The following is a 25,740-nucleotide window of genomic DNA, read 5'->3' as shown; positions in this document are numbered from 1 at the left end:
CCGCTGCCCGCGCAGCGGCAAGGCCGGAAGCAGGGCGCAGGTGGGTGCTGTCCCCCCAGCAGCGGGGGCTGCGCCTGCGCCGGGTCCCTTCGGGGGGCGGGGCCAGGCGGATTCCCGCTCCGACGGCGCCTCCCCGCCCCGCCGCTGCTCCGCCCGCCGCCGCTCTAAACGAAACGGAGCGACCAGTCGCCGGCAGCTTGCGGGTGAGCCTGCGGGGCAGCGCGAGACTGAAGGGCCCGGCAGGAAGGAACCCCGAGAGGCGGGCGGGAAGCAGGCCTGCGGGAGGGCCGCGCCTGGGGCGTACGTGCTGCCGCCACCGGCGGGGTACTCGCCGGAACGGGGGGCACTAGGGGCTCTCTTCTCAAAAACGAAGCATCATAAAAGCCATCGAGCCTCTCAACAACGGCCGCCTGACGTCTGCTCAGCTCATACTTAGGGCTCTGGATTTTCATCTGCTTTCGTGATGCGCAGGAGGGGGTGAGACCGACTAGAAAAAGTCAACAGAACCCACGTGAGCAACGTCACCTGACCTCTGATGAGTCATCAGAGCAACACGATCAACCTTTTGCTACCAGTGCTACAGGGAGACTATCTCTTGATGCAGAACTGCTCAGCAAAGGGAACAAATGAGGTATCGAAGAACTGATTTACTTAAGCTGTTCCCCCTAAATAAGATGTCATCACCCTAACTATTTCCACCTATCAAAACTACCTCCATTCTCTCTACTTCGGTCTAATAAATGTTTCCCCAAATGTGATCCAGGAAAACAAAATAAACCATCTGCTGTAGATACAAAGAATTAATGCTCTAAAGTTAGAGACAATTCACCAGGCATGAAAGTGGTTTAAAATCAGTAAATTATATTCTTGCAGCTGCCAGATGTGAAATGAAAAAGGTATGAATCTACTCAGTAAGAATAGGCAGAATTAACTAGGGGGAGGGGCAGACGACACATACAAAGAGGAATAAATTAGTGCTGTCCTAACTGGACAAGAATTTTTTTCCAGTTTTGGAAGTGGAGAGGGGAAAAGAAATTCCTTCTAATATTCCCATTTTTCTACATATTGTCCCCCACAAGAGGCGCATATAATCATATTTTATAGAGCACATATAAATATGTGTGATGGCCCTTAAAATATCTGAATTCCTGATTAATTTTGAGTTCAGCTATGGATGAGTCTGTTAGGCTTATCCTACCTAACTGCACAATCCAAAGAGGAAAACAAAGAACTGGATCTTTTTTTTTTTAGAATTAGAACTTGTAAAATACTTCCCCTCTTGTGAAAAACATCTTTTTGAAGAGTTGACAGCCCTCTGGATTACAGACTGAGGACTGGGTGCCCATTGAGACAGACAAACGTGAGTAAGTTCAGGAACAAGAAATTACTAAAGAAATGGAAGATCTACTAACTATAACTAAGAAATTCAAAGGTTAGAAATAGTGAATCAAATCATGTAGTTATGTATTTCGGTCATAAGTACCAAGCAAAAAGAAATTCCTTACATTCTATAAGAAAGCAAGTCTAATAGGAATAATACTATGAAAGTAAAATAACTGAAAGTAAGCTAAAAAGGAGTAAAGCAAGGTAAATATTTAGAAATAATAGTAATTTCCAACTCCTTAATGGTAGTGAAAAAATGCCATTGGATTGGTCCCATGGTGCTTTTATTTTTTAATTACTACTGGGTGGTTGATTTGCTTTTTAACTGCATGAGAACGAAGGAATAAGTAACTTGATGACATCTCTGAAAAGAGATGTCCCAGGAGTAGTTAAGAGTTGCATCTTTGGAGTTTCTTTTCAAATTGAGCAAGTGTCCTTTAATGAAAGTACACCACTGGTGAAACAAGCACCCAAAGGACAAAAAGTATTTTTAAAGCTAAATAAACTGAATATGATTGAAAGGCTCTGCAGGATAATATACTTGCAGCTATCTTTCTGTTTTACTCTAGTAGGAAACCACTGCTTGGACATTAAAGCGAAGTAATATTCCAAGGAATAATAGTTCCCTGTTACAAATACCATTCCTTAAATGCTGTGCTTTGTAAAGAAATTTACTCTGTTCTGTTATTTAATATTTTAAGAACGACAATTCCAGCTTTAAGTATTTCATTCATTTAAAAATCATAGGTATTAAACACATACAGCATGTTACACTTCAAAGAAAAATCCAAGAAATTACAAACATGTAAAAAGGGTCCCCTGACTCATGCACTGAGGCTTAAAAGCTCCCACCTCCAAAGCAGCAATTATTTTAAGATGTACCTCAATTATAACAACTTTGCAAAACCAGGTAAAATGGGAAATTTACTCTGTATCTGTGCTATAATAGATCTTTTTATAAAAGAAGAGGCAAAATACTGGTTTCGGTGCTACGAAATTAAACGGGTTCTTGGTACTACCAATAATGCTCTCAACAATGACACATCCTTAATGCAGTGAGGCCACACATGAAAAATCTTAGACTTTGGTTTTCTGCTGATGTCACTGAACATGAATTCAAGTTCTCATGTGCCAAGTCAACAAAATCAAGTAATTGGGTTGGAAGCCGGGGAATTGTTTTCATTAAGGTTGCAACATTCCCTTAGCATGTGTGGTATAGAACTTTTGTCATGCTGTTGTCCAGGAAATGAAGGCTGGGCTTGTGGACAACCTACTGTAAAATATATGCAGATTGCGAGTCAAATAATATCCTCTACATTTCTCCTGTAATGCAAAAACTGATCACACACAGCCAGGCACAGAGTGGTAAATTATTTCACTGAAACATGCATATTGAATAATCAAAGAGATGCCAAACTATTCTGAAGGCATGCTTTTCATAAAGTTTCTAGTATGAATACAAAAAAGTCTAACAATTAATAAAAATTTTTAGATAAATAAATCAGTGAAATCAGGCATTTCACCTTTAAATGATATTCCTACCAAAATGAACAGATGCTGTCTCTTAGTAATGGCAGAATAAATCAGAACTCTCTTTTTCAAAGTAATTCACACTGGAAGCTAAAAACCAGTTCACAAACTGACACAAAAACATAGGCATATGTGAAATACAAGCAGAGAGTGGTAAAGAATTGCAACTGTACCCTAGTACTGTAACCAACTGCTTTAGGAAGCACTACTTATGGTTAAAAAAAAAAGTATATCCATATACACAAGCCCTTCAAAAAATTAAAAAACAGAACAACAGACATCCAGTCGGCCTATACCCCCCAGGGACACTAACTGAGCATTAGTGCTCTATCTTTTCTTTCAAAACAAGAGCACAGAGTTCAGTGGCGTATCTGAGAAGAACATCGATGTCTGTTCTGAAGATTGTTCACTGTTTTGCCAAACAAGTGGTCATTTTAATCAAGGGATCAACTAGAATTTCCTATAAAATGCAAGGCAAACAGCTTCATGTATTCTCACAGAAAAATAAAAGCTCTTACCAAATAAAATTGACTTTTGAGGGAAAACATATCTTTGAAATATACCTAAAACACATTCTTTCTGCTTTTTATACTAGCTCCACTTTAGTCAGCTCTTCAGTTGGGAATTCTCATTTGGTGCAGAATCCCACCATCCTGACATACACAAAAAAGTAAAGTTGTGGCCCAGTTCCTCTATCAATATGGAGGCAGGTAGTGTGCCAAACAACTCAAAAGGCTATGCACTCTTCTGAAATTTAAAGCACGTAAGCTGCCACACCCCTTCCTACTCCCTCCCCTCAAACCTGTGAAGCACCTAACAAACAGAATTTGCAACAAAACTTAAAACAGTTTTAATTACCCTGACATGAAATAAAACTAAGGGAAGACAATCAAACACGGAGGTGATCTTCCATGTAATGACAGAAAAGGAAGAATGTTAAAAGGGAATGCCAATGTTTAGTTGGTGCACTAGGATGGCTCTGAAATGACATTTCCCCCACCTGCTCTTTACCAAAGAATCTTCCAGGAACAGAGGGCACAAGGACCAAAACCAAAGCAGTGAATACTATTGAAAATAGTTAACCAGTTAATCAACTGGAAACTTAAAATAATTTAGCCATCTTCTGGATAGCATGTTTGACTAATACCTGTAGGTTAAACCAGCCCCCAAATCTAGGATGGTACCTAAAAATAAAATTAAATTTTTTAAAAAAGGAGGGAAAACAGAGTGAGAGGGGAAAAAAAAAGGAGGCAGCAGAGCAGTAAAAGAAACTTGCACTGAAAACGAATCTAGCTCTAGGATAAGCTGGAACAACTATAAAATTAACTTGATCCACTATTTCAAAACACATGGATTTGTGCACTTACCAAAGCATTGCCACACTTTCCAAGAAAGATCATTTAAAATTTGACAAATACATGCCCTTTTCCAGGCACGTCAAGCCAAAAAGTTAGTTTACTATAAAGTGGCATACTTGCAAACAATGTGATACATGTTACATGTTGAACTAATGTTAATCAATTTGCATTATTTACAGACAGTGAGGCTTAAGGTAAAACCATAAACAATAACAAGAACATGAAAGCAAGTCTCACAAGCAGTTCAATGTCAAAACTTTTCCCTTTGTATGCCACACTTCCAGTACTGATCCAAATATCGTTGAACATTTAACAGCCAGCACTCTACTGCCTCAAAGCAAGCCAATCTGAGCATGTGTCAAAAAAAGGTTAGGAAAATGCTTGCACACTACTAGACAGGTTGGTATTTTAAGGCTGCAGCACTGAACAGAAGCTTCCTATCTATAAAATCTTAAGTTCCCTGCTCCAAAACAGGAAAATACAGCTACTGCAAAAAGCCTTTGAACACTTAGCTAGGCTCTAACCTCTAAAGTCAGAAGCAAGAAGACATCCTACCTTACCTAAAAGGTAGCAAAACCATTGCTTTCTCTGTTAACTGAGGGTGTCAATATGGCAATTCACAAATGTTTAGAATACCAAAGGAATACAAGCAAAAAGAAAAGCACAGTACTAAAGACAAATTTCTCCTTAACTGGCTAAAGGATTGTCTTGAGTAAAATATTTTTCTTAATATGCTAGAGACAGTTCAAACAGTAACCCTGAAAACTGGCTGCTATACCTGATTGTATAGTAAAAGCAATACATAAAAAACCCCAATGCATATGCATCTTGTGAAGGAAACATTTATGTAAGCCTCACCTTGTCACCGTCATCATTACAAATATGATCTTGATGGATTGAGTGGCATTGAAAGGATGTACCAATGCTACCTACAAAGGGGGGGGGGGGGAGAGAAAGAAAAAAAACATTAAAATGATAACCCAATTCCAGTGAAAGCTAAAAATAAAGACAAATTTAGCAAACATTCTTTTTTTCCCCACACAGAAGAGAGATTTAGTTGCCAAACAGCTATGTCTGACAAGTCATGCATGCAATTCTGGTAATGAAACAAGCATCAGAGGCACATTTTGCACAGTCTACCAACAATGTCTTCACATATATATTTTTTCTAAACATTTAACAGAATAAAATTAGAACTAGTTCATCAGTCTAAACCAAACATATGCAGTGAAGTACATACACACACATATAAATAAGGAAAAGCTACACACTTCATGTTTAGGCAGTGGAGCCCTGTCCCATATCCTTTACTACAGAAAATTTCAGCACCCTGGGTAGCCACAAAACAGCACTTTCCAGTGCTATGTTAAGAATAAGAGAGTGGAAAAATCCAAGGTCAAAGCAGAAAAGTTTTAACAATACCCCTTCTTGTTTACAGTGGAATTTTTGCCTGCTTAAGGTCCTTCCACAGTTTTCTTTATGTCTAGGAAAAAAAGCACATCTCTACAAAGGCTTACCCCAGTCCTGAGACTTCTGGCCAAGGAGGAAGACAAAACTAATGTTTGACTCTATCCATACAGATTCTCAAACAGATTTACAGAACTCTTACTCACACTGTAAAGTTTTATTTAATGTGCTGTTTCCTTGCTCAGAAAGTACAGGAGTGGGGTAACTGCTGTTGTTGAATTTATGCTTCCCTAAGATGACTACTTCCTGCAAATATTGAGCAAAACAATTCTTCAGAAGCGAGGAGAAAAGACCACTCTGATTTGTAAAGCTACACCATCTCATGATTTTCCTTACAGAAGATCTACGTTGAACTTTTCTCCACAAGTTTCTTGTGGTCCTTCTGTTATAATTTTGAAATGTTAGTAGTCCTATTCTGTAACATTTACAGTAAATTCCCCAGGGAAAGTTTGTCATAAAGCTTTGCAGTCCATGTGTTGTTTTGGACCTGGACAGAACTGATCAAAGAAGATAATTGTTTAAGCAGGCAGCCAGCCATAGGCTGTTGTTGTTTAGACTTTTTTTGTTTGTTTAAAATGTTGCTGGAGATCATGATGCAGCAGAACTCTGGCTTCTGAGAATTCACCTGCACTTCTGCACTACTCTGCACTTCTGACAAGCCAGAGTTACCTTAAAGCCACCAACAAAGTTTAAGAAATAACGTACTGAGAAGAGAAAGAAGCAGTAAACTGAATACTGGAAAACAAAAATCAACAACAGACAGCTTGAGGGCCTTTTCTGATTGTAACACAATCAACAAGACACATAAAAACATGAAACTGATTTAGTTCTTTTTATAGTTCTTAGGCAAACATGAAAATTGATTTAGTTCTTTTCATTGAGGGGAGAAAAAAAAATAATTAAAAAAATCACTTAACCTCCAACTGATAATTTTGGACTTCCCCTCTGTAAATTGATCAGTATACAGTCCAAGGCATAATCAAGACTTATGTCATAAAATTACATAAGGAATGCCAGTTAGGTTCCTTGGTGAAACTTTTGTCAATGCTGATGTAAAGACTGAATTCCTGAGTTCTTAGTGAGTTAGCTGGCCTCTTCAGACAAAACTGTCAATTTAAAAAACCCCACAAACGCACAAGCTGATTTTTGGACAATTATTCTTGTATCTAACAACAACAAAAAAAATTTGGCCCCAAACACAGAACTTCATAAAATTAGCTTCTTTTTGACTTACCACTTCAGAAAAAGGAAGTTATTTTGCCATAGGGGTCATTGACTCTACCTTGAACAGCAGCACAGCATGCTCATAGTGTGTATTTTTGTAGGAAGGGAGAACAAAGAAGAAATCACTATATAGTTGAAGTTTCAGGGTGAAAAGGGAAAAGAGGGTCAGTTTTAAACTGTTCAAAACATGCAAAGTTCCCTTCCCATTTGATTTAGACTGGTACAAAACACAAGTGTTTTCACTAGGAACACCCATATGCTTCCTTGAAGTTTGGAATCAATTCAAGCTGAAAGGCAAGCTAAAAATGTTATGGGGTAATGGGCAGAAAGATGTCGAGCCTTATCCTTAACACAGTGTTACCCCAGAGGCAGAACTGAAGTAAAATATGACCTCTTGGATTAGTCTAAGATAAAAAAGACAGGCAGCAAATAATGAAAATAGTTCAGTTCTGTCAAATTACAGCAAATACATATAAACTTGTTTTGGGCATCTATGCATTTGGATAATGAAAGAAATTTCCAGAGATGGTGCAGTGCCTACGTCTAACCTCAACATCACCTAAAACTTGTTCTCTACTAAATTAAACTCATAAATGTGGACCTTGTGTTACAGGCTACATTATAGGCTTTACAAGAACAGTGATCACATAGACAATCACAATGATAAATTGGCTTTGTTCTAGCTATAAGGGATACCAGCAGCAGCAACACAGCTGCAATAGTACAGCTTTAAGTTAGTAAGTACAACACAGGACACCTGGGCATCCCATTAGATTTCATGTTGCCATAGCTTCAATTCTAACATATCTACATTACCAAGAAAAAAATTAGCTTGGGTTTTATCTACATGTTTCAATCATACTCAACTGTTCTATAAACAGAGCTGCAGACAAGCAAATGCAGTTAGCACAGGGTACAGCAAGGCTTTCTTAAAAAAAAAAAAAATTAAACCCAGCGTCTTTCATGATCTTCATACCATATCTGTTTCATTTCTGGTCAACTACTTACTAATACCCTACAGTACAATAGCAAGATAGAAGACACAATCCCTTAACTGTCAAAAGTAAAGATTTTACAGACATCGTGGCTGCTTCACACCAACGAGGTGGCTAATCTCACCAACAAGCTCACCAAAAGCAGCCTTGGAAAAGGGTTTCTTTGAAAGACAGCACTGATAATACAGTCCCTTGAATGGGGCCAGCAGAGGTAACAGATCTGGGGACACTGAGACAGAGGATTACCAGCTAAAGGCTCTGTGCCACAACAGTGCAATCTATAATATTGAGTTATACAGACAGGAAATCCTAGTTTGCCTGACTTTTTAAATTTTATTTAACAGCCTCCCCCCCCTCCAAACTGGGCAGTTTTCAATAATTATCATGTTCTTAAAGCATTTTCTTTCTGAGAAAGAGATTACACCGAGACAGACCTGAAGAAAGGTTAATCATCTTTCACCCACCTGCAAGGAAGATCAACAGTCAGAATCTGCATCACCAAACGGTTTTCAGCTGTGGTTTAACAGGGAAACAATGCTGGAGGACTGCAAGGAACTACAAACCAATTTACATTGCCCTGACTGCAGGCAGTAGGTAAAAACTCAGTTACTACCTTCATATCCCCAAATTTACACTGAATTTCAGACCAGCTCAAGACTAATTGCACCTTAGGGCTAGCAGATCCTAGGGCTATTACAAGCAAGGCTTTAATTCTGACTGAAGCATTACCTCTGCTACAAAGCTGACTGAGTGGGGAAAAATGCCAGTAAGACTCCTATGTAAGAAATAGAATGTGGCATGTGGGCCACTGCCCACAGCATGTTCCCAAATGCATTTCCTTGCTGCAGTGTTCAGGAGGTGCAACTATGAGGTCTAAGGCCCATCATCTCCTCAAGCAACATCCTAGCCTGAACTCTCTCTCCTGGGATCCAAAGTAGTCTCCCTGCTGTGCAAGTAACAGGGCACTTTGTAACAGTCAGCTTGTTCACTCAGACTCACAGCTTCTAATACCTAGGTGACAAAACTGTAGCCTCAATTTATGCTGAGACACATCTAAAAGACCATAGGCATCCATGAAACATCAGATCAGCCACCCCTTCAGCATTAATAGTATCAGGACAGGGTACAGAGTAATGCCCTTCAAGTGATGCACACATATGTGCTTGTGTATATATGTGTGGGCATGTGTACACATGTTATCTATATGTAGTACAGAGATACACAAAGTCTCAAAGACTCAAGGACAAACTTGAATTTGTCTTTTACCACTTTAAATGCAGTTAAATTATTTTTCACTCTGTTTTGGGGTTGTATGGTGGGGTTTTGGTAGTGGAGGAGTGGCCACAGGGGTGGATCCTGTGAGAAGCTGCTAGAAGTTTCCCCAGCTCCAGGTCAGACCCGCCTCTGGCCAAGGCTGAGCCCATCAGCGATGCTGCTATCGCCTCTGGGATAACATATTGTCATGATTTCAGCCCAGCCGGTAACAAAGCACCATGAAGCTGCTCACTCACTCCTCCCTCCCCGGCCACAGTGAGGAGAAAACATAAAGAAAGGCTCATGGGTTGAGATAAGGACAGGGAGGGATCACTCACCACTTATGGTCACAGGCAAAAGACAGGCTCAACTTGGGGAAGAAACTAAATCAATTTAATTTACCACAAATCAAAGCAAAACAAGGATATTAGGAAGTAAAACCAAACCTTAGAACACCTTCCCCCCACCTCTCCCTCCTTCCCACCTCAACCCCACTCCCGGTTCTCTCTCCACCTCCTCCCCGTGGCCATGCAGCGGGACGGGGAATGGGGGTTGGGGTCAGTTCATCACACCTTGTCTCTGCAGCTCCTTCATCCTCAGGGGGAGGAGGACTCCTCAGCCATCCCATGCTCCACCGTGGAGGTCCCTCCCACAGGAGACAGTCCTTCATGAACTTCTCCAACGTGAGTCCTTCCCGTGAGTCCTTCTCATGGGCTGCAGTTCTATATGAAGAAGTTCGTGAAGGACTGTCTCCCGTGGGAGGGACCCCACGGTGGAGGAGAGGATGGCTGAGGAGTCCTCCTCCCCCTGAGGAGGAAGGAGCAGCAGAGGCAACCTGTGATGAGCTGACACCAACCCCCACCCCCTGTTCCCCAGTGCCGCTGGGGGGGAGGAGGTAGAGAGAACCAGGAGTGGAGTTGAGCCTCGGAGGAGGGAGGGGTGGGGGGAAAGTGTTCTAAGATTTGGTTTTACTTCTTGTTATCCTGTTTTGATTTGAATGGTAACAAATTAAATTGATTTTGGTTTCTCCCCAAGTTGAGTCTGGTTTTTGCCTGTGAACATAATCGGTGAGTGATCCCTCCCTGTCCTTGCCTCCACCCATGAGCTTTTTGTTAATATCTTCTCCTCCTCATCCCACTGGGGTTGTGGGAGGAGTGAGCGAGCAGCCTCATGGTGCTTCGTTGCCGGCTGGGCTTAAACCACGACACACTTGCTTTCTGAAGTCTAAGTGAGATACCTTGCTTAACATTATGTCTTAAACTCCGGGAAGAACATCAGTTCTTGTAATAAGCAAGAAAGAAAGAGTGCTGCACTCTCCAGCTATGACAGGAAAGGGATTGTTTTCCTTCTAAACCCATGTATTAAACTGAACAGCAAAAAGAATCTTCAGAATTTCATGGTTTCTGCCTAATTTGTCCATTGTAATAAAATGAGAATCAACATCAGGTTTGAATGGCCTGCTTCATGCCTGCCAATATTAAACAGTCCAAACTTACACAATGCTAGTCCAAGGGAAAAAAGAGGTGGTAGTTCAATCCTTTTAATTCAGTCATTTCAGAGCTACTGGAAGTATCTCATCGCTTAAATGAATGATACTGATTAGTACACTCATTGCCTCCCCTCCCCAGCACCAGTCTGACTAGGAAAACATCTGTGTATGCCACCTGTACTACTAAACTTACTTTAGAGTGGTGCTGTTGAGCCTCACTAACTTGCATAATGTCCTGGTTTCAGCTGGGATAGAGTTAATTGTCTTCCTAGTAGCTGGTACAGTGCTATGTTTTGAGTTCAGTACAAGAAGAATGTTGATAACACTGATGTTTTCAGTCGTTGGTCAGTAATGTTTAGTCTAAAGTCAAGGATTTTTCAGCTTCTCATGCCCAGCCAGCGAGAAAGCTGGAGGGGCACAAGAAGTTGGGAGGGGACACAGCCAGGGCAGCTGACCCAAAGTGGCCAATGGGGTATTCCATACCATGTGATGTCACATCTAGTATAGGAACTGGGGGGCGTGGGGGCGGGGGATCGGCACTCGGGGACTAACTGGGCGTTGATTGGGCGGGTGGTGAGCAATTGCACTGTGCATCATTTGTACATTCCAGTCCTTTTATTATTGCTGTTGTCATTTTATTAGTGTTATCATTATCATTATTAGTTTATTCTTTTTATATTCTATTAAACTGTTCTTATCTCAACCCATGAGTTTTACTTCTTTTCCAGATTTTCTCCCCCATCCCACTGCGGGGGGGAGGGAGGGAAGTGAGTGAGCAGCTGCCTGGCACTTAGTTGCTGGCTGGGATTAAACCAGGACACATAATCAGAAGAGTTCTGGGGTAAGTATTAGATTTGCAGGCTAGAGTTTGCAAAGTAGCAAATGCATGGAAACAAAGTCTGAACTGGAGGGAGTTTAGACTGTTAATCAACCAGTCCCTTTAAAAAGCCTGTGAGTTCAGTAGAGTATATATATTCTGGTGAGATACAACCATGGATGGCCAGTCTACTTGAAAAGATGCAAGGAAAAGAATCAAGAGGTGTTCCAGGAGCCTAAACTTCCAAAAGAAAGTAATGCAAACCACTCCTGCAGATGTCCATCATCTGCTAGTCAACAATACTCCTCTGTTTGCGACACACTATTTAGATTTTAGATGTTCCTTCTAATTCAAGAGTCTTTCAAACTGCAGTGAAGAAGTTACTTAACAGGTAAACAGAGTATTTTGCTATTACAATGAAAAAGTTAAGAGGTGAGTTCAAGAAATGATACAGCTACTTGGGCTGGTCAGGTATGAGATGGCTACAAATTAACTGTATTATAGCACTTAGCAATTTTTTTTTCTTCCTATGCATACAACTCTGACCATGAAGAAGAAATATGTTGTATCTTGCCTGGGGGTTGCAGCTGTGCAAGCTGCTTATAATGCATGTTAGAATTGCCATTCTTCCTTCTTTTCCTCCACTCTTCTTTTTATAAATTAAAAAAAATTGAAATTCCCCAGGTTTCCCAGAGGTTTGCATTCATTTTAACTTCTGTTGTGGCAAGAATTTATTACATACTGGGAAGAGCTAATATTTTTCATTTCTGTGATATGGCACACCATTGTTAACTTTTAAGCAACTCCTGAGCATATAGTACACATATCTAAGAGGCTCTGGATGACATCCTAGCCAGGAAGCAGCCTAAAGTCACTAGACAAGAAAAAAAGTAAAATGCCTCCTAAACTTCTCTTCTCCCCTTCCTCGTGCTTCCTCTGCCTGCCAAGAAATCCATGCTCTTGTTCAACTGCAGACAGCATAGGTCTGCTGGTATTTTCTGACTTGTGGTCTCCCCTGTCCACCCGCTGTCTCATCAGCCTCACTGGTAAACCTGCCAGCCCCTTCTCCTCACCATAATGCCCAGCTGAGGGATGCTGTCCTCAATTCCACATACCCAGTGAAAACTTTTCTTTTCTAAGCATCGGAAAACATGGTAAGAGTCTGCAAGAAAAGCTCCCTCAGCTTTTCCTTCAGCTATCAGGAAAACACACTGCATGCTTAATAGTCAGCAGGAAATGGGATGAAAATGATACAACTGTAAACTCACAATGAAATCTGGGCCCATGTTTATTTCATGTAAGTTAGGTAGACCTTCCAGTCACACTCCTGACTGAATGACACCTCTCAGATGTTTTAGGAGAACAGGAAAGAAACCTAAAGGAAAGACTTGGTATTTTAAAAACTTAATGTCTGATATATTTTTAACAATGGCAGAACTTAAAATAGGAACAAAGAAAGTTACTTTAACACAGCAAAAGGCCTGAATACTGAGGCAGGCCTCTAAGCTTCATAAACAAAGCTCATCTATAAATCAGTACTGAAGAAGGAACTTTTTACCTGAGGTTTCTGCTGTGTCTCTCTCTACAAGTCTGCATAAATACTTCAATACTTCAAACAAAGAACATCTGATTTAAATGTAATGATTTAAATTTACAAATACAAACTGGACTGCTTACTCCAGGAACTGTCCACAAAATGGCCCTCACAGTAGTGGTTGGAATATAACCCCAGCTACACACTCTTTTCCTGTGCTTGCAAACAAACTTATAATAATGGCCCCATCACCTCATAGAGGAAACCACTGTGGCCTAGCTGTTGCCCTCCTCCTTCTGCATTAACTTTAGCAGCTCCATCTTTTCTAGTGAAGAGTGGGAACAGCTATGCTTCAGATGGACTGGTAACCCACAGGCTTGACCACACTGTTTCACCCCCTTTGTAGCAGTCTCACACAGGGAGAGGCCACTGCTTTGGTAGCCATCCAGCTTCACGCTGCATGGTCCAAATTCTGAAAGGATTTGCATATTTTTAAGGTAAGCACACGTCTGTGTGGAAATCTGAGTCACTTCCACACTAAAGTGTCTCAGGGACCCAACCCATCAGCAACATGCTTGCCCATGTACCCTAGATTTGCAGCTAAAGTCAGATATCAAGTACAACATCAGAAAATTTTTCCTCAACTAACAATGCAGCATTACTGGATAAGCAAAGGCTTTCAATGAGCATATAAAGTTTTATTGCCAAATTATTAAAATAATTTCCACACAAGATTTATATGCATAAACCATATATATAACCAGCATGCCTAGGGCAAATAACTGTCATTCAGTCAGGCTTCAAATAAAATGAACATCTCTGCCAACATTTAAAGAATTCTTGACATCAAAGGTGTTAGGGAATTCATGTCTACTTTTATAAACTCTGTCTCTATGCACTGTAAAACTCCCTACAAAAATGAAATTATTGTACATGAGAAACAGACTTTTGGAACATTCTTCAACATTCAACTTTGTTATTTAAAAAAATATTGAAACACATCAGAAGTAAGTCCTTACTGTTACCTTTTTTCATCTCAAACATTACTCAGATTGTATTTTGGATTTCATGCAAGTGCAAAACTAGTATTTTAAAATTTGTTATTTTCATATCTTTACAGTGCACATACAAAAGCAAGGAACGTTTCCCCTAAGCTTATTGACAGCTGTATGCTTTGCTCTGGGGATCAGTTTTTTACTGCTTATTCAAGTAGCAGTTCAGCAAGAAGTCACCCAGGGAAAAATTTTACAGCAGCAATAATACCTTCAGGAAATTAGGTTAATGCAGAAGTACTTTACACGCATAAACACATTATCACTATTTTACCAGAACTCTTAGTACTCAAAATGTCAGGAGATGGAGTGTAACTGATGAGACTACACAGCAAAGTGTCAACAAAATCTGTTAGCAGGTTGTTATGTCTGGTTTGCAATAATATGACACAGGCAAAAACCAACTATGTAAAGCAGTAAGGTAAAAGCACTATTTATGTCAAATAAGCTATTTAACTATAGGGCCAAAAGTAGGAAGTCACTTTCTATTCTGAGGACAACTTCTATGATCTGAGACTAAGAAGTGATTTTCCTAAAGTGATACCATAGAGGAAGTTCTAATCTGTTATTATAAGGCTATTCTAAAAGAAAAAATGCTGCTAGAATTATGCATCTGTTACCAGGTTTCTACTATCCCCCCACAAATGGCATTTTAGTTTTCAATCAAGGCCTACTTCAAAATATAAATCTAAAAGCCACTTCTTCAATTTGGATACAATATGACACTGTTTATAACATCATTCCCATTTGCTTTGCCACTCTAGTGTAAAACTTCTATCATAAGTATTTAGTATACACTGTTTATAAATAGAAGCTGTTCAAAGATAAGTTTGATTACAGGATAGAGTTAGACCATTCCTTCTCTGTTATCTTTGTATCCTCCTGTCTCTGATGAACTGAGTTCATAAAAATCACACTGTTTCTTGCTATCTCATTCAAGTGTCAAACATGCAAGTAAATCGAGACTAGGAGACCATTTAAGAATTTTGCAACCGCAAGCCCTGCATCAGATGACTGCTCAAGTAGTCCCCAGGGAAATTCACTGTGGTTTACATTCAATAGGGCACAAGCTAATTTCAAAGAACATAAAATGGTTTGGATTTGAAAGGACCTTTAAAGATCATCTAGTCCACCCTCCCTGCCATGGGCTGCAACAGCTTTCATTAGATCAGGTTGCTCAAAGCACCATCCAACCTGACCTTGAACACTTCCAATGACAGGACACTGTTAAAGAATTTATGCACATGGGTTTCTCTAGGTTTGCTTTATTCACAACTCAGAGTTGGGCCACCACCGCAGTGAATGGCAACCCTCCAAAAATTTTCAAATCTTTTATACACTTCTGCCACCCATTGTCCTAATCCAAAGTCTCTGTAATTTTCCAGTTGATTCTCTGTTCTCATATCGATATCATCCATCATATTATCTCATCCATTCTCCGTTCTCATGTCTTAGTTCTTCTGGGATTGGTGGTCAGGGGCAGAAAGTCCGGTCACCTTCATCACTTATCTTCTTACACTTCAGAGGTAACTATGGGTCTCCAAGAAAACTACTCAGGTTATGTTATTAATTTATCTTATTCTAAAGTTAATCACTTACTCTCATGTCTTAGGTCTAAAATGTATGATCCTTTCTCTGTTGATTCAGCTTGACTGGATTCTAAGCCAGCCATGAAGCGAGAGTCTTATAAACAATTAAGCAACTCATAGATATTGTTTTATATGTATCTGCATTCTATTAATCTTCCCTAAACCAATTTCTAATCATTACTTATATGTCTAATATAAATAGTCTTATGCAACAAAGCAAATAGTCTTAAAACAATGAGGCTTAAGGCCTAGTTCCTTTTACAGACACCCACAATTCTCCACAATACCCAAAAAAGGGCAACCTGTTCCAGTGTTTCTCCATCCTCATAGTAAAAACTCTCTTCCTTATATTCCTAAATCTACCCTCTTTCAGTTTAAAACCATTGTCCCTTGTCCTATCACTACAGGCCTTAGTAAAAAGTCTCTCCCCCATCTTTCCTACAAGCGCCCTTTTAAGTATTGAAAGGCTGCAATAAGATCACTCCAGAGCCTTCTCTTCTCTAGGCTTAACAACACCAACACACTCAGCCTTTCTTCACAGGAGAGGTCTTTCAGCCCTCTGATCATTTTTGTGGCCCTCCTCTGGACCCACTAACAGGTCCATGCGTCTCTTGTACTGGGACCCCAGAGCTGGATGCAGTACTACAGGTCAGGTCTCATGAGAGCAGAGTAGAAGGGGAGAATCACCTCCCTCGACCTGCTGGCCACACTTCTTTTTATGCAGCCCCGGATAGGATTGGCTTCCTGGGCTGCAAGCACACACTGCTGGCTCATCCAATTTTTCATCCACCACTATCCCCCAAGTCCTTCTCTGCAGGGCTGCTTTCAATCCATTCAACCCCCAGTCTGATATTGGGGATTGCTCCAACCCAGATGCAGGACCTTCTGCTTGTTCCTGTTGAACTTTAAGGCATTCACATTGGCCCACTCAAGCCTGTCAAGGTCTGTCTCGTTGGCATCCCTTGGCATCCCTTCCATCAAGCCTATCAACTGCACCACTCAACTTGGTGTTATCCACAAACTTGCTGAGGTTCCACTCAATCCTACTATGTCAATGATGAAGGTATTAAATAGTATTGGTCCCAGTATGGATCCTTGAGGGACACCACTTTGTTACTGGTTTCCACATGGATGTTGGGCCAGAGGCCACCCATCAAATCTCTCCAATTTAGAGGCAAGAATGTTGCGTGGGACCATGCCAAAGGCTTGAGAGAAGTCCAGATAGATGACATCTGTACCTCTTCCCTTGTCCACTGATGCAGTCACTCCATTGTAGAAGGCCACTAGATGAGTAAGGCATGACTTGCCCTTGGTGAAGCAGTGTTGGCTGTCTCTAATCACCTCACTGTCTTCCATATGATTATTCATAGCTTCCAGGAGGATCTGTTCCATGATCTTACCAGGCAGGGAGGTGAGGCTGACTGGTCGGTAATTCCCAGGGTCCTCCTTTTTACCCTTTTTAAAAGGGTATTTGCAAAAGAAAGCAAAGAAATAAAAGTGCCTGTGGGATTACTGATAAAAGATACATGAATCTAAACCACCTCAACTACTCCCTGGACATATAGAAATACCACCTAACACATATGCCAACCTTTGTGTGGGGATAGGAACAATTTTCCAAAAACCTCCTTATTCCCACAATCAGCTCATGTTTCTTAAGGGGCGATCTATCTATACATATGTTCTGCAGATCATTTCCATGCTGCTGGGGACAAGGTCTACAGATTCAGAAAAGGTTACTCTCACTGGACTTGGCAGTCAGGTGCTTGAACCAAATGTACAACACAAGAATCAGTTCCTCCTGTCTGAGCAGTATTGTCCTTAGATCTTCTCTCATAACAAAGTCATTCTGAGATTATTTTCTGAAGAATTGGTATCAGCCTAAATTGTAGCTTCTACCTCTGCTGCTACAGCACAAAAACATACTTCCTCTTAGCTGCTGTATTACAGGAGTCTTAGAAGACTTAACTACACAGAAAGTGATACTTGAGAGACAAAGGTTGATGCTTTGAGACACAGAGATTAAAGACAAGCAGTGTTTTATTTTCCATTCTATTCTCCTCTGCTACACATTAAGATTCACAGCTCCTACACTACAATTATCTCTGATAGGTATCAAAAGGAATTCATAATTCATTAACAAACGAAAAAGAACCTCATTTTCTGGATTAAAAATCTGTAAAAGACTGACACTATTGCCAACACACTCTGACAGCATCTCCAGTTTATGGTGTCTGGCCCCTGTGGCAGCTTTGCTTGGCAGTTAGTTACACAATCCCCCTGCTGCTCCCTGGTGGCTATTTCATCAGGTGTCCTCCTGCACAAGAGCAGTAGAGAATGCTCTCACCCTGTGTATGCACTTTTGATGCCGATCCAGAGTGAAGCGTAACATTCATTTATACAGCTATATACTGGGGTGAGAGCCACCACAGAAAATACTATCCAGGAGTCAAAACACAGCAGTGCCTTTTCAGATAAAGCCTCTCCTTCAGGAAGTTCAGTATCCACCAAAAAGAAGGAAATTTTCTTCCTGTTCTTGTTAATTTACAAAAGGAAGCTAACAGCAGTACCATAAGCCCAAAAGATATCCAAACATAGTTACTTAAAAGCATATTTAAATAGGTATAAAAGGAAAGAAAACAAGTATTTCAATAACTCAAGGCTGACTTTTACTGAAAGTAAATCAATCCTAGAACACAAAAATAAAACTGGCAAGCCACAAAGCATTAAAAAAAATAAATTAATCTTGTCATGGAATTCAGTTTTTATTATCAGCTGTGTGGGAGCTGAAGCAACCAACACAACTGCATTAAAAGCCAGGTATGAGCAAATAGGGGCACATGGATACCCTTCATACTGCTCTATTCCCATCCTTGCAGGACTTTATATTAATTGTTTTGAAGATTCAGCTGTCTTGAGTTTCTGAGTCTCCTGAAAGTTATTTTTCAAAAGCTATCTGAAATTTCAAGCCATTTGTTCTTCTCTATTTGTAACTAGACTATTAAACTGATTTTCTTGAAATTCGTCTTCTCTTGAGAATCTCATTAAGACTCTGAAAAATCAAAGACTGCTTATACAAACTGTCTGGCAACTTCTTTTTGGATGCAATGAATAAAGTGCTTTCTTTGGCTTAAATTTGTTGTCACCATTACAACATAAACTTGTTGTCATCATTGCAACAAAAAACAAACACAGAAGCACAACTTTAAACATTAAACTCTAAACCTTAGCTTGTTGCTTCCCTCTTGTTTCTTTCTGGCATCACCCACCAAACCCAGCATAAATTTATACAAAGAATTTTTTATTAAGGGAATTAAAAAAAAAAAAAAAAGCCTTAAAGCTTCCACACAGTCTAGCCTGGAGAAGAGAAAGCTTCAGTGGTAAAAATGTCAGAGTGCTGTCTGACTCATGCAGCCTTTAACACAGACAGGAAACAGCAATCCAGAGCATGCATTTATGACCAACTTTTTCCAGTTTCCTACTTTTATCATGAAACAATGTCAGCGAAATCCTGGAACCAAAATTTTAAATATACCTCTTTTTTTTTTTTTTAAATTTTCACTGCATGTTCAATCTAGCCATAAAGCAAAAGGTAACCATGAGGCACTGCCTACTTAGGAACTGACCTTGCAAATACCTGTTTGAAACAGGATCAATTCCAAAAGCATGGTTAAAGGCATATGATCAAGCCATCTCTAGGAAATTATTTCAAGGGAAAGCCCAACCTCTCTCTAAAGACAGCTCACCTACTAAAATGGGAAAACCTAATACAATTAAAATTGGTCTCGGAGAGAAGCCAGAGAAGCCAAAGTAGTACTTTGTTACTGCATATGAGCTTGTGACAGCCTGACGGAAGCACAGTTAATGTCTCAAACATTCCTTACAGAATTTTGGTAAAGACGACGGTTTCTCTGGAAACATTGAGGCTGCACAAATGACAGGAAGATGCAGCTGGGAGAGAGGGCCCCATGGAAGTGAGACTGCACTTTTCGAAAGCCAAACTTCCCCATCTTGAGCAGCCGTGTGAAGAGCTGATACAGAAATCATCTTCATGATGCATGCACCAAGAAGAAAGGTCAAACAATGGTCATGTCTGCAGGGAGGGAGAAGTTACTCCCCAAGCTCACCGACCTGTTTCCCGAAGGTCCTGAAAGCACAAACTGTGCATGCACCAAAGTCAAGAAGATTCTAGATGCACAGACTGTGCACGACACCTAATAAGTCTAATGAGTTTGAGTGCCCGCCCGAAGGAGGGGCAAGGAGATTATAAAAGGGCCCCAGGGAGACACACCCTTCTGGAACTGGACCCCTCAACTGGCTGGACCAACGCTGGACCCAGGACTGGTGAAATCTTTGTCTTCTCTCTCTCTCTCTCCCGCTGACCAAGTCTGGGACTAGGAGAGGATCCAGCTGTCCCTAGGCTCCTCTCTGAGGAGAAGTCTAGAAAGCAAGGGTGTCCACTCTGAACCTCGTGACTCAAGGGGAGGGCTCTCCTTATTCTCTTCCCTGAAGTGATCCCCAAATAAGCAAGGCTTGTAGTATATGTTTGGTGACATATGGTTAGCCCATGTTACACAGTTTACTGACGTAATTTCATGCCAATTCTTCTTGCAAGTGAATAAAAGTTGCATTTGGTGAGTTAAAGGATCCCTGGTGCTGTTTCACCTCAATCCTGACCTGGGAATCGGTGAACCTGAGTCGTTGTCCTGAGAAATTGGGATGTGACAGAGCTTTCCACAACCCCCATCTCCCTGAAGCTGATTAAGTGCTTACTATTGCAACTTACATTAATAACCAGTAGGAGTGACTTGCCCAAACAAAATGAAGAAGTTAATATATATTTGATGGTCGAAGAAATAACTTTCTCTCTTCCTGTCCTTCTTGGTCTCACTCCAATTAGTAAGCATTTGTCCCAGTCTTTTTTCCAAGAAGGAACCATGTTAACATTCAGTGTTTTATTTATGTCCCTTTTTCTTATATGTGCAGAGTAAGGCCATTAGCAGCCAGAGACACCACACCAACTTTTTTAAAAATTAAAGGAAATATTCAGTAATATAGACATTATAAAGTAATAATAGAAAATACATAGTAATAATAGAGATTTCAATTCCACAATATCACAGTTTTCCTCCCCTTCTAGATACATCATGTCTCAATCTGATAGGGTTTTCACAAAGAAAGAAACTTTCCAAGGAACCTCAACTTACTTTATCGCAAGCAGCAGTATCATTGTAATCAATGAGGCAAAGATTCTGAGAAAACAAGAGGCAAATTTGACATCTCCACATCTGAATGTTTCTCTGGAAAACCAGGTTCTGCTTTTTTGGAGTATCATCCAGTAAGCAAATTACACCAAGCTTTACAGCACAGGAATTCTATGCTAATTTGTTGTGCCTCCCATGGGGACATGCTGCAATTTTTTCTGACTCTTTTTTTCTTCTCTGTCTTTTAAAACTAAGATGCACTACCACATAGTTCGTCCCATCTTGGTATTCCTTTCCCAACTGCTCCCTCTAATTACCTTTGGCTAGGCATCTCCACAGCTCCCAGCCCCTGTCACCATCTACATGCCACTTGCTCTTGTCCACACTATGCTCATTTCCAAAACCTTCTTCTTCCACACTGTCTGTTCTGAGGAGAAAGGACATCGTCAGGTATACGAAGTTCCTAATTTTAGCTCCAGTGCAAATACAGGACACAGTTATTACAGTTGTAACCTGTAGTTAAAACTACAAGTAAATCAGCCAGCAACCAGATATGCAGAAAACACCACGTTTGTTGCTTTCAATTTCCAGCATTTCTGAATCCTGATTTCTTTTTTGATTACTTTGATTTTTAAACGCTCTTCTTTACTCTAATTGAAATGGATTTCCATGGGAATGGTAAGTCAGAACACTGGCACAAGAGTCCAGGCCTCTGCCAAGTTTCAAATCCCAAGAGCATGTTACATAACTAGAAAATTTCTCATGAAGAAATATTCCAAGAGACTTTCCTAACCAGCCCAAATGCATTTCTGTCTGTCCTGGACCTCAGAGATAGCAGACTATTTCTTCTGAAGTCTTCCCAAATGTTGCACTGGAAAAATTCCATCTAACATGTCACAATTTGGGAAAAAAGCTATGAAAAACTGAACGCTCTCTTCTGTTTTTCAGGGAACTATTGTACTCTTACCAGCTCAGCTACCAGGGAATTAGACACATACTTCATCTACACAAAGAACTCCCTTTTCAAGTAACACCACTCCCTCATTTCTAGGGCCTTCAACTTCTAATTAAATTTCCAAATTAAAAAAAATCAAACAAATCACATTAAATTGTTTCCCTATCATACCTCACTGTATCTTTTTGAAAAGGCAGAGAGTCAACAGTTAATGCAAATGCCACCAAACACCATGTCCTGCTGCTCCAGTCTGTTCATCTCATCATACCATTTCTTCCTTTATTTTGAGGGCAGATAATTCGCTTTACATTCTCCAGCAATACTAACAGACAGAAAACCCCCTCTGAATACATGCTGTAAAAACAACCATATGCCCTAGGAAGGAGATGAAAAGTTTCCAGGGCTAAGTAGGCTTCTTCTTTAATGTCAGCAAAAACCCCACACTGCGCTACTGAACAGCAGTAAGGCACCTTTCCAGTATGGTTAAATCAGTCACTATTTTTGCATGCTGTTGCCTTTTCTCTTTTAAAAATATAGAAATTCTTTGGCCTATCTTTCTTGCTTCCATAGGCTACCAAGTCTTAACAAGTTTATTAAATGTTAACAGAGGCACTCTTTTGATACATATCCAACACACAGATTAGAAACCTGTCAGCCATAGAATGGATTAATTTTGTAAACTGCAGCAAATGGAGAAACTAAACAAAAATTTGATGTTTACCTTTATTTTGCCTTTGTTAGACATTAGTAACTCTAATAAAGGTACTCTGGAAGCTTGCTACCTAAGAACAAATACTTGAGCTTAGATGGACTGCTTGTCTAAACCCCAGTCTTGTTCCAGTGCTGGTAAGTAACAAATCTGTCTGAAGTGAGCACAGACAACAGAACTTAATTTCTCTTTCTTTTGGCACAGCCTATCAGCTCACAACAAGCAGTAGTTCTGGGAACCCTGATCTGCAGGTTGCATGTGGATGGGGTTGATTAGTGAACAGTGATGGATCCCTCATGAATTCGTACAATCATTCTGAATCCCCTGCTTTTCATAACAAATTTGAACTTCATTCAAATCTTCCCTTCTGATAATCCTTGCATCTTCAAAAACTCCCGTAAGGTTCTTCACAAAGGTTCTTAAGGTTCTCAGCAGAAAAGAATCTTTTTTTTTTTGGAAAGAGCACATCAAAAAAAGTAGCTCTGACTAACGTTCTTTTCTCCATTCTTAAACACACTATCAATTTAAGCAGCTAAAGACATGCAGAACTCAATACCTGACCTGTGGTAAAGGAACACTGTTACAAAGAAGTCCAAGTTTTCATTTACCTCTTAGTTACTCGGAATTAACTGCTTCAGGTGATTCTGAAATCACTGCTGTTAATATCGATCAGAAAGTTAATCTACCTTTCTGCCAAGTATCTATTCAAGCAACACAAGCTGGGTTGCACCCATCCATCTATGTTAAAAATTTGGAATCAAATGGCCTAATCAAGATCAAAATCAGTAGGGTGGATAATACTAAGGCTTAAGGTAAGGTCCCTTTTGCTTCTGTAAAATATGCAGCTGTTGTGGTTTAACCCCAGCGAGCAACTAAGCACCACGCAGCCACTCACTCACTCCCCCCCCATCCAGTGGGATGGGGGAGAAAATCAGGAAAAGAAGTAAAACTCCTGGGTTGAGATAAGAACGATTTAATAGAACAGAAAAGAAGAAACTAATAATGATAATGATAACACTAATAAAATGACAACAGTAGTAATAAAAGGATTGAAATGTACAAATGATGTGCAGGGCAATTGCTCCCCCCCCGCCGACCGACCCCCAGCCAGTCCCCGAGCGGCGAATCCCTGCCCCCCCCCCTTCCCAGTTCCTAAACTAGATGGGACGTCCCATGGTATGGAATACACTGTTGGCCAGTTTGGGTCAGGGGCCCTGGCTGGGGATGAGAACCCGAAAAATCCTTGACTATAGTCTAAACACTACTGAGCAACAACTGAAAACATCAGTGTTATCAACATTCTTCACATACTGAACTCAAAACATAGCACTGTACCAGCTACTAGGAAGACAGTTAACTACATCCCAGCTGAAACCAGGACAGCAGCATACAGGCAGATTCTCATTAATTCACAGCATACAGAAAGATTCTTCCATCTGGAGGTCTACTGAGACTCAGATAGCCACACAGCCCCACTTTTTGGACTGGACATTCACTTCCCAGTATTTCAAAAGATAAGATTACTCAGGAGTTCTCAAGAGAGCATTTCCATTCCGAACCCTTTCATCATAAAGAAAAATGCAGAACAATGAAATTCCATAGTAATACACTGCCCAAGAAAAATCAGGATGGACCAAAATAAAGATTGCATGCACAACCTTGATTGCAATGCCTGATCCAAGGAAGAGTCTTTGAACATCACAAACTAGCAGGTAAAAAGACATAAATTTTAAATTAAGACACTGAATTTAAATACAATCAAAGCTATTTTAAAATGTACTTAAAATCAAAGCCTAAGTTGTCTAGAATGAAAAAAAAAAAGAAACAGTAATTGAATATTTCAAATGGTATACGTTAGTCTTGAAGTTTTAGTATCAGTCAAGCCTCTGGAAGTTCTTGACTAACCAAATGAAGTCGGAATTGTTTAGGGTGTTCTTTGAAAAGCTGAAGCCTTTTCTTCCTCTTTCAGTTGAAAAGAGAGTGATTTCTCTCAGTTTAATAGCTTACTCGTTCAAAGTTAGGAAATCTATTATAAATTTTAGGAGAAAACAGTCTAATTTTTATTGACTGGAAAAAGAAGGCAAAGTGCAAGTGAATACTAAATCACTTGTTCTATAAATACTACATATTGAGAAAAGACAAATTTGCAACTCCTCCCAAGATTTTGTTTTCATTTTCCTAAGCTGTTTTATTCCCAGCACACTGACATATATAAACATGTCTGCCTTTTAAGACTGTTTTAACAAGCTTGTTGTCTAAATTTAGTTTCATTATGTTCCTGTTCAACAGGAGCCCAGCATCAATTAAGAAGTAAAAAGTAATCTTATCAAGGAAAAAAACCCAAAACATACATGCAATTTTCCAAAAGACTAAAACACACAACACAAGAAGCCAATAAAATGCTAGCTACATAAATTGCTTAAGTGTGCTTGTAAGTTACCTCCTTCCCTCACAAAATTTAGCAAATGTACAAAAGCTACGTTCAGTCAGAAATATCATAGTTATTAACTAGTAAGACTCAAGTTTTCTTTAGATGAATGCTCCAAAGTTAAACTGAAAAACATAATTCAAATAGGTATCCTACCTGGCAATTTGAATTAATTAAAACTAATCTAACCTAGTAGTTACGTGAATATATTTTTGTGTAGTGGTCTAAGGGTTTTGTTTGAGGCTTTTTTCCCTCCCATTTAAAGGTGGACAGAAAGCGTGCACACATTGGTTTTTGTTGTCAGATGTACACAAGAAATCTTCTAATTTCATTCCCCTATTTTTTACGCTTCCACTGCTTGTCAGTGCTAATGTGTTTCTCTATTAGTTTATGTATTTTTATATGCTGTTCTCTGTTCTGTAAGATACACTGGCAATTTAGTAATGGTATCAGAAATCTTAATTTCAACCAACCGAGTAACACTCCTCAAGGACACCACGGGAAAAAAGCCATTCATTACAGAGTAAGCTCACTTCTCCATTTCCTTTGCACCCTGACGCGTCCTCACGGCCACGCAGGGCTGTGGTGTTTTACCTCCGGTCAAGCGCACGGCGCAGGACCCAGCCCGAGGGCTACCCCCGCGGCCCCCGCGCCGGACCGTCCCGCCCGGCACGGGCGTGGCCGCCCGCAGCCACCGGGGGGCGCCCTCGGCCACGGGGGAACGTCGGCGGGGGCGGGCCGGGGGGGGGCGG

The 25,740-nt window shown here is 40.3% G+C and overlaps 1 protein-coding gene and 1 long non-coding RNA gene across 6 annotated transcripts in view; one reads left to right on the top strand and one right to left on the bottom strand.

Moving 5' to 3' along the window:
* The window catches only part of RNF38 (ring finger protein 38), a 127,059-nt gene that overhangs the window by 56,232 nt on the left and 45,087 nt on the right, over positions 1-25,740 (bottom strand). For all 5 annotated transcript variants that reach the window (XR_774218.1, XR_774219.1, XM_010565458.1 and 2 more), the window contains one exon: positions 5,130-5,200. Coding sequence is in view for 2 of the 5 variants with exons in the window: in XM_010565455.1 (XP_010563757.1) it covers positions 5,130-5,200 (71 nt within the window). In the remaining 3 variants the exon portion in view is untranslated. The remainder of the gene's footprint in view (positions 1-5,129; positions 5,201-25,740) is intronic.
* Positions 201-8,496, top strand: LOC104830506. The gene is made up of 3 exons (XR_774220.1): positions 201-631; positions 1,252-1,360; positions 8,354-8,496. It is a non-coding gene; the product is annotated as an uncharacterized LOC104830506 (long non-coding RNA).

This window comes from Haliaeetus leucocephalus, unplaced genomic scaffold (genome assembly GCF_000737465.1).
Source record: "Haliaeetus leucocephalus isolate CR32 unplaced genomic scaffold, Haliaeetus_leucocephalus-4.0 Scaffold192, whole genome shotgun sequence".
Lineage (NCBI taxonomy): Eukaryota > Metazoa > Chordata > Aves > Accipitriformes > Accipitridae > Haliaeetus > Haliaeetus leucocephalus.
The sequence above is the reverse complement of the archived record's forward strand: the minus strand, read 5'-3'. Positions and strand labels throughout refer to the sequence as shown.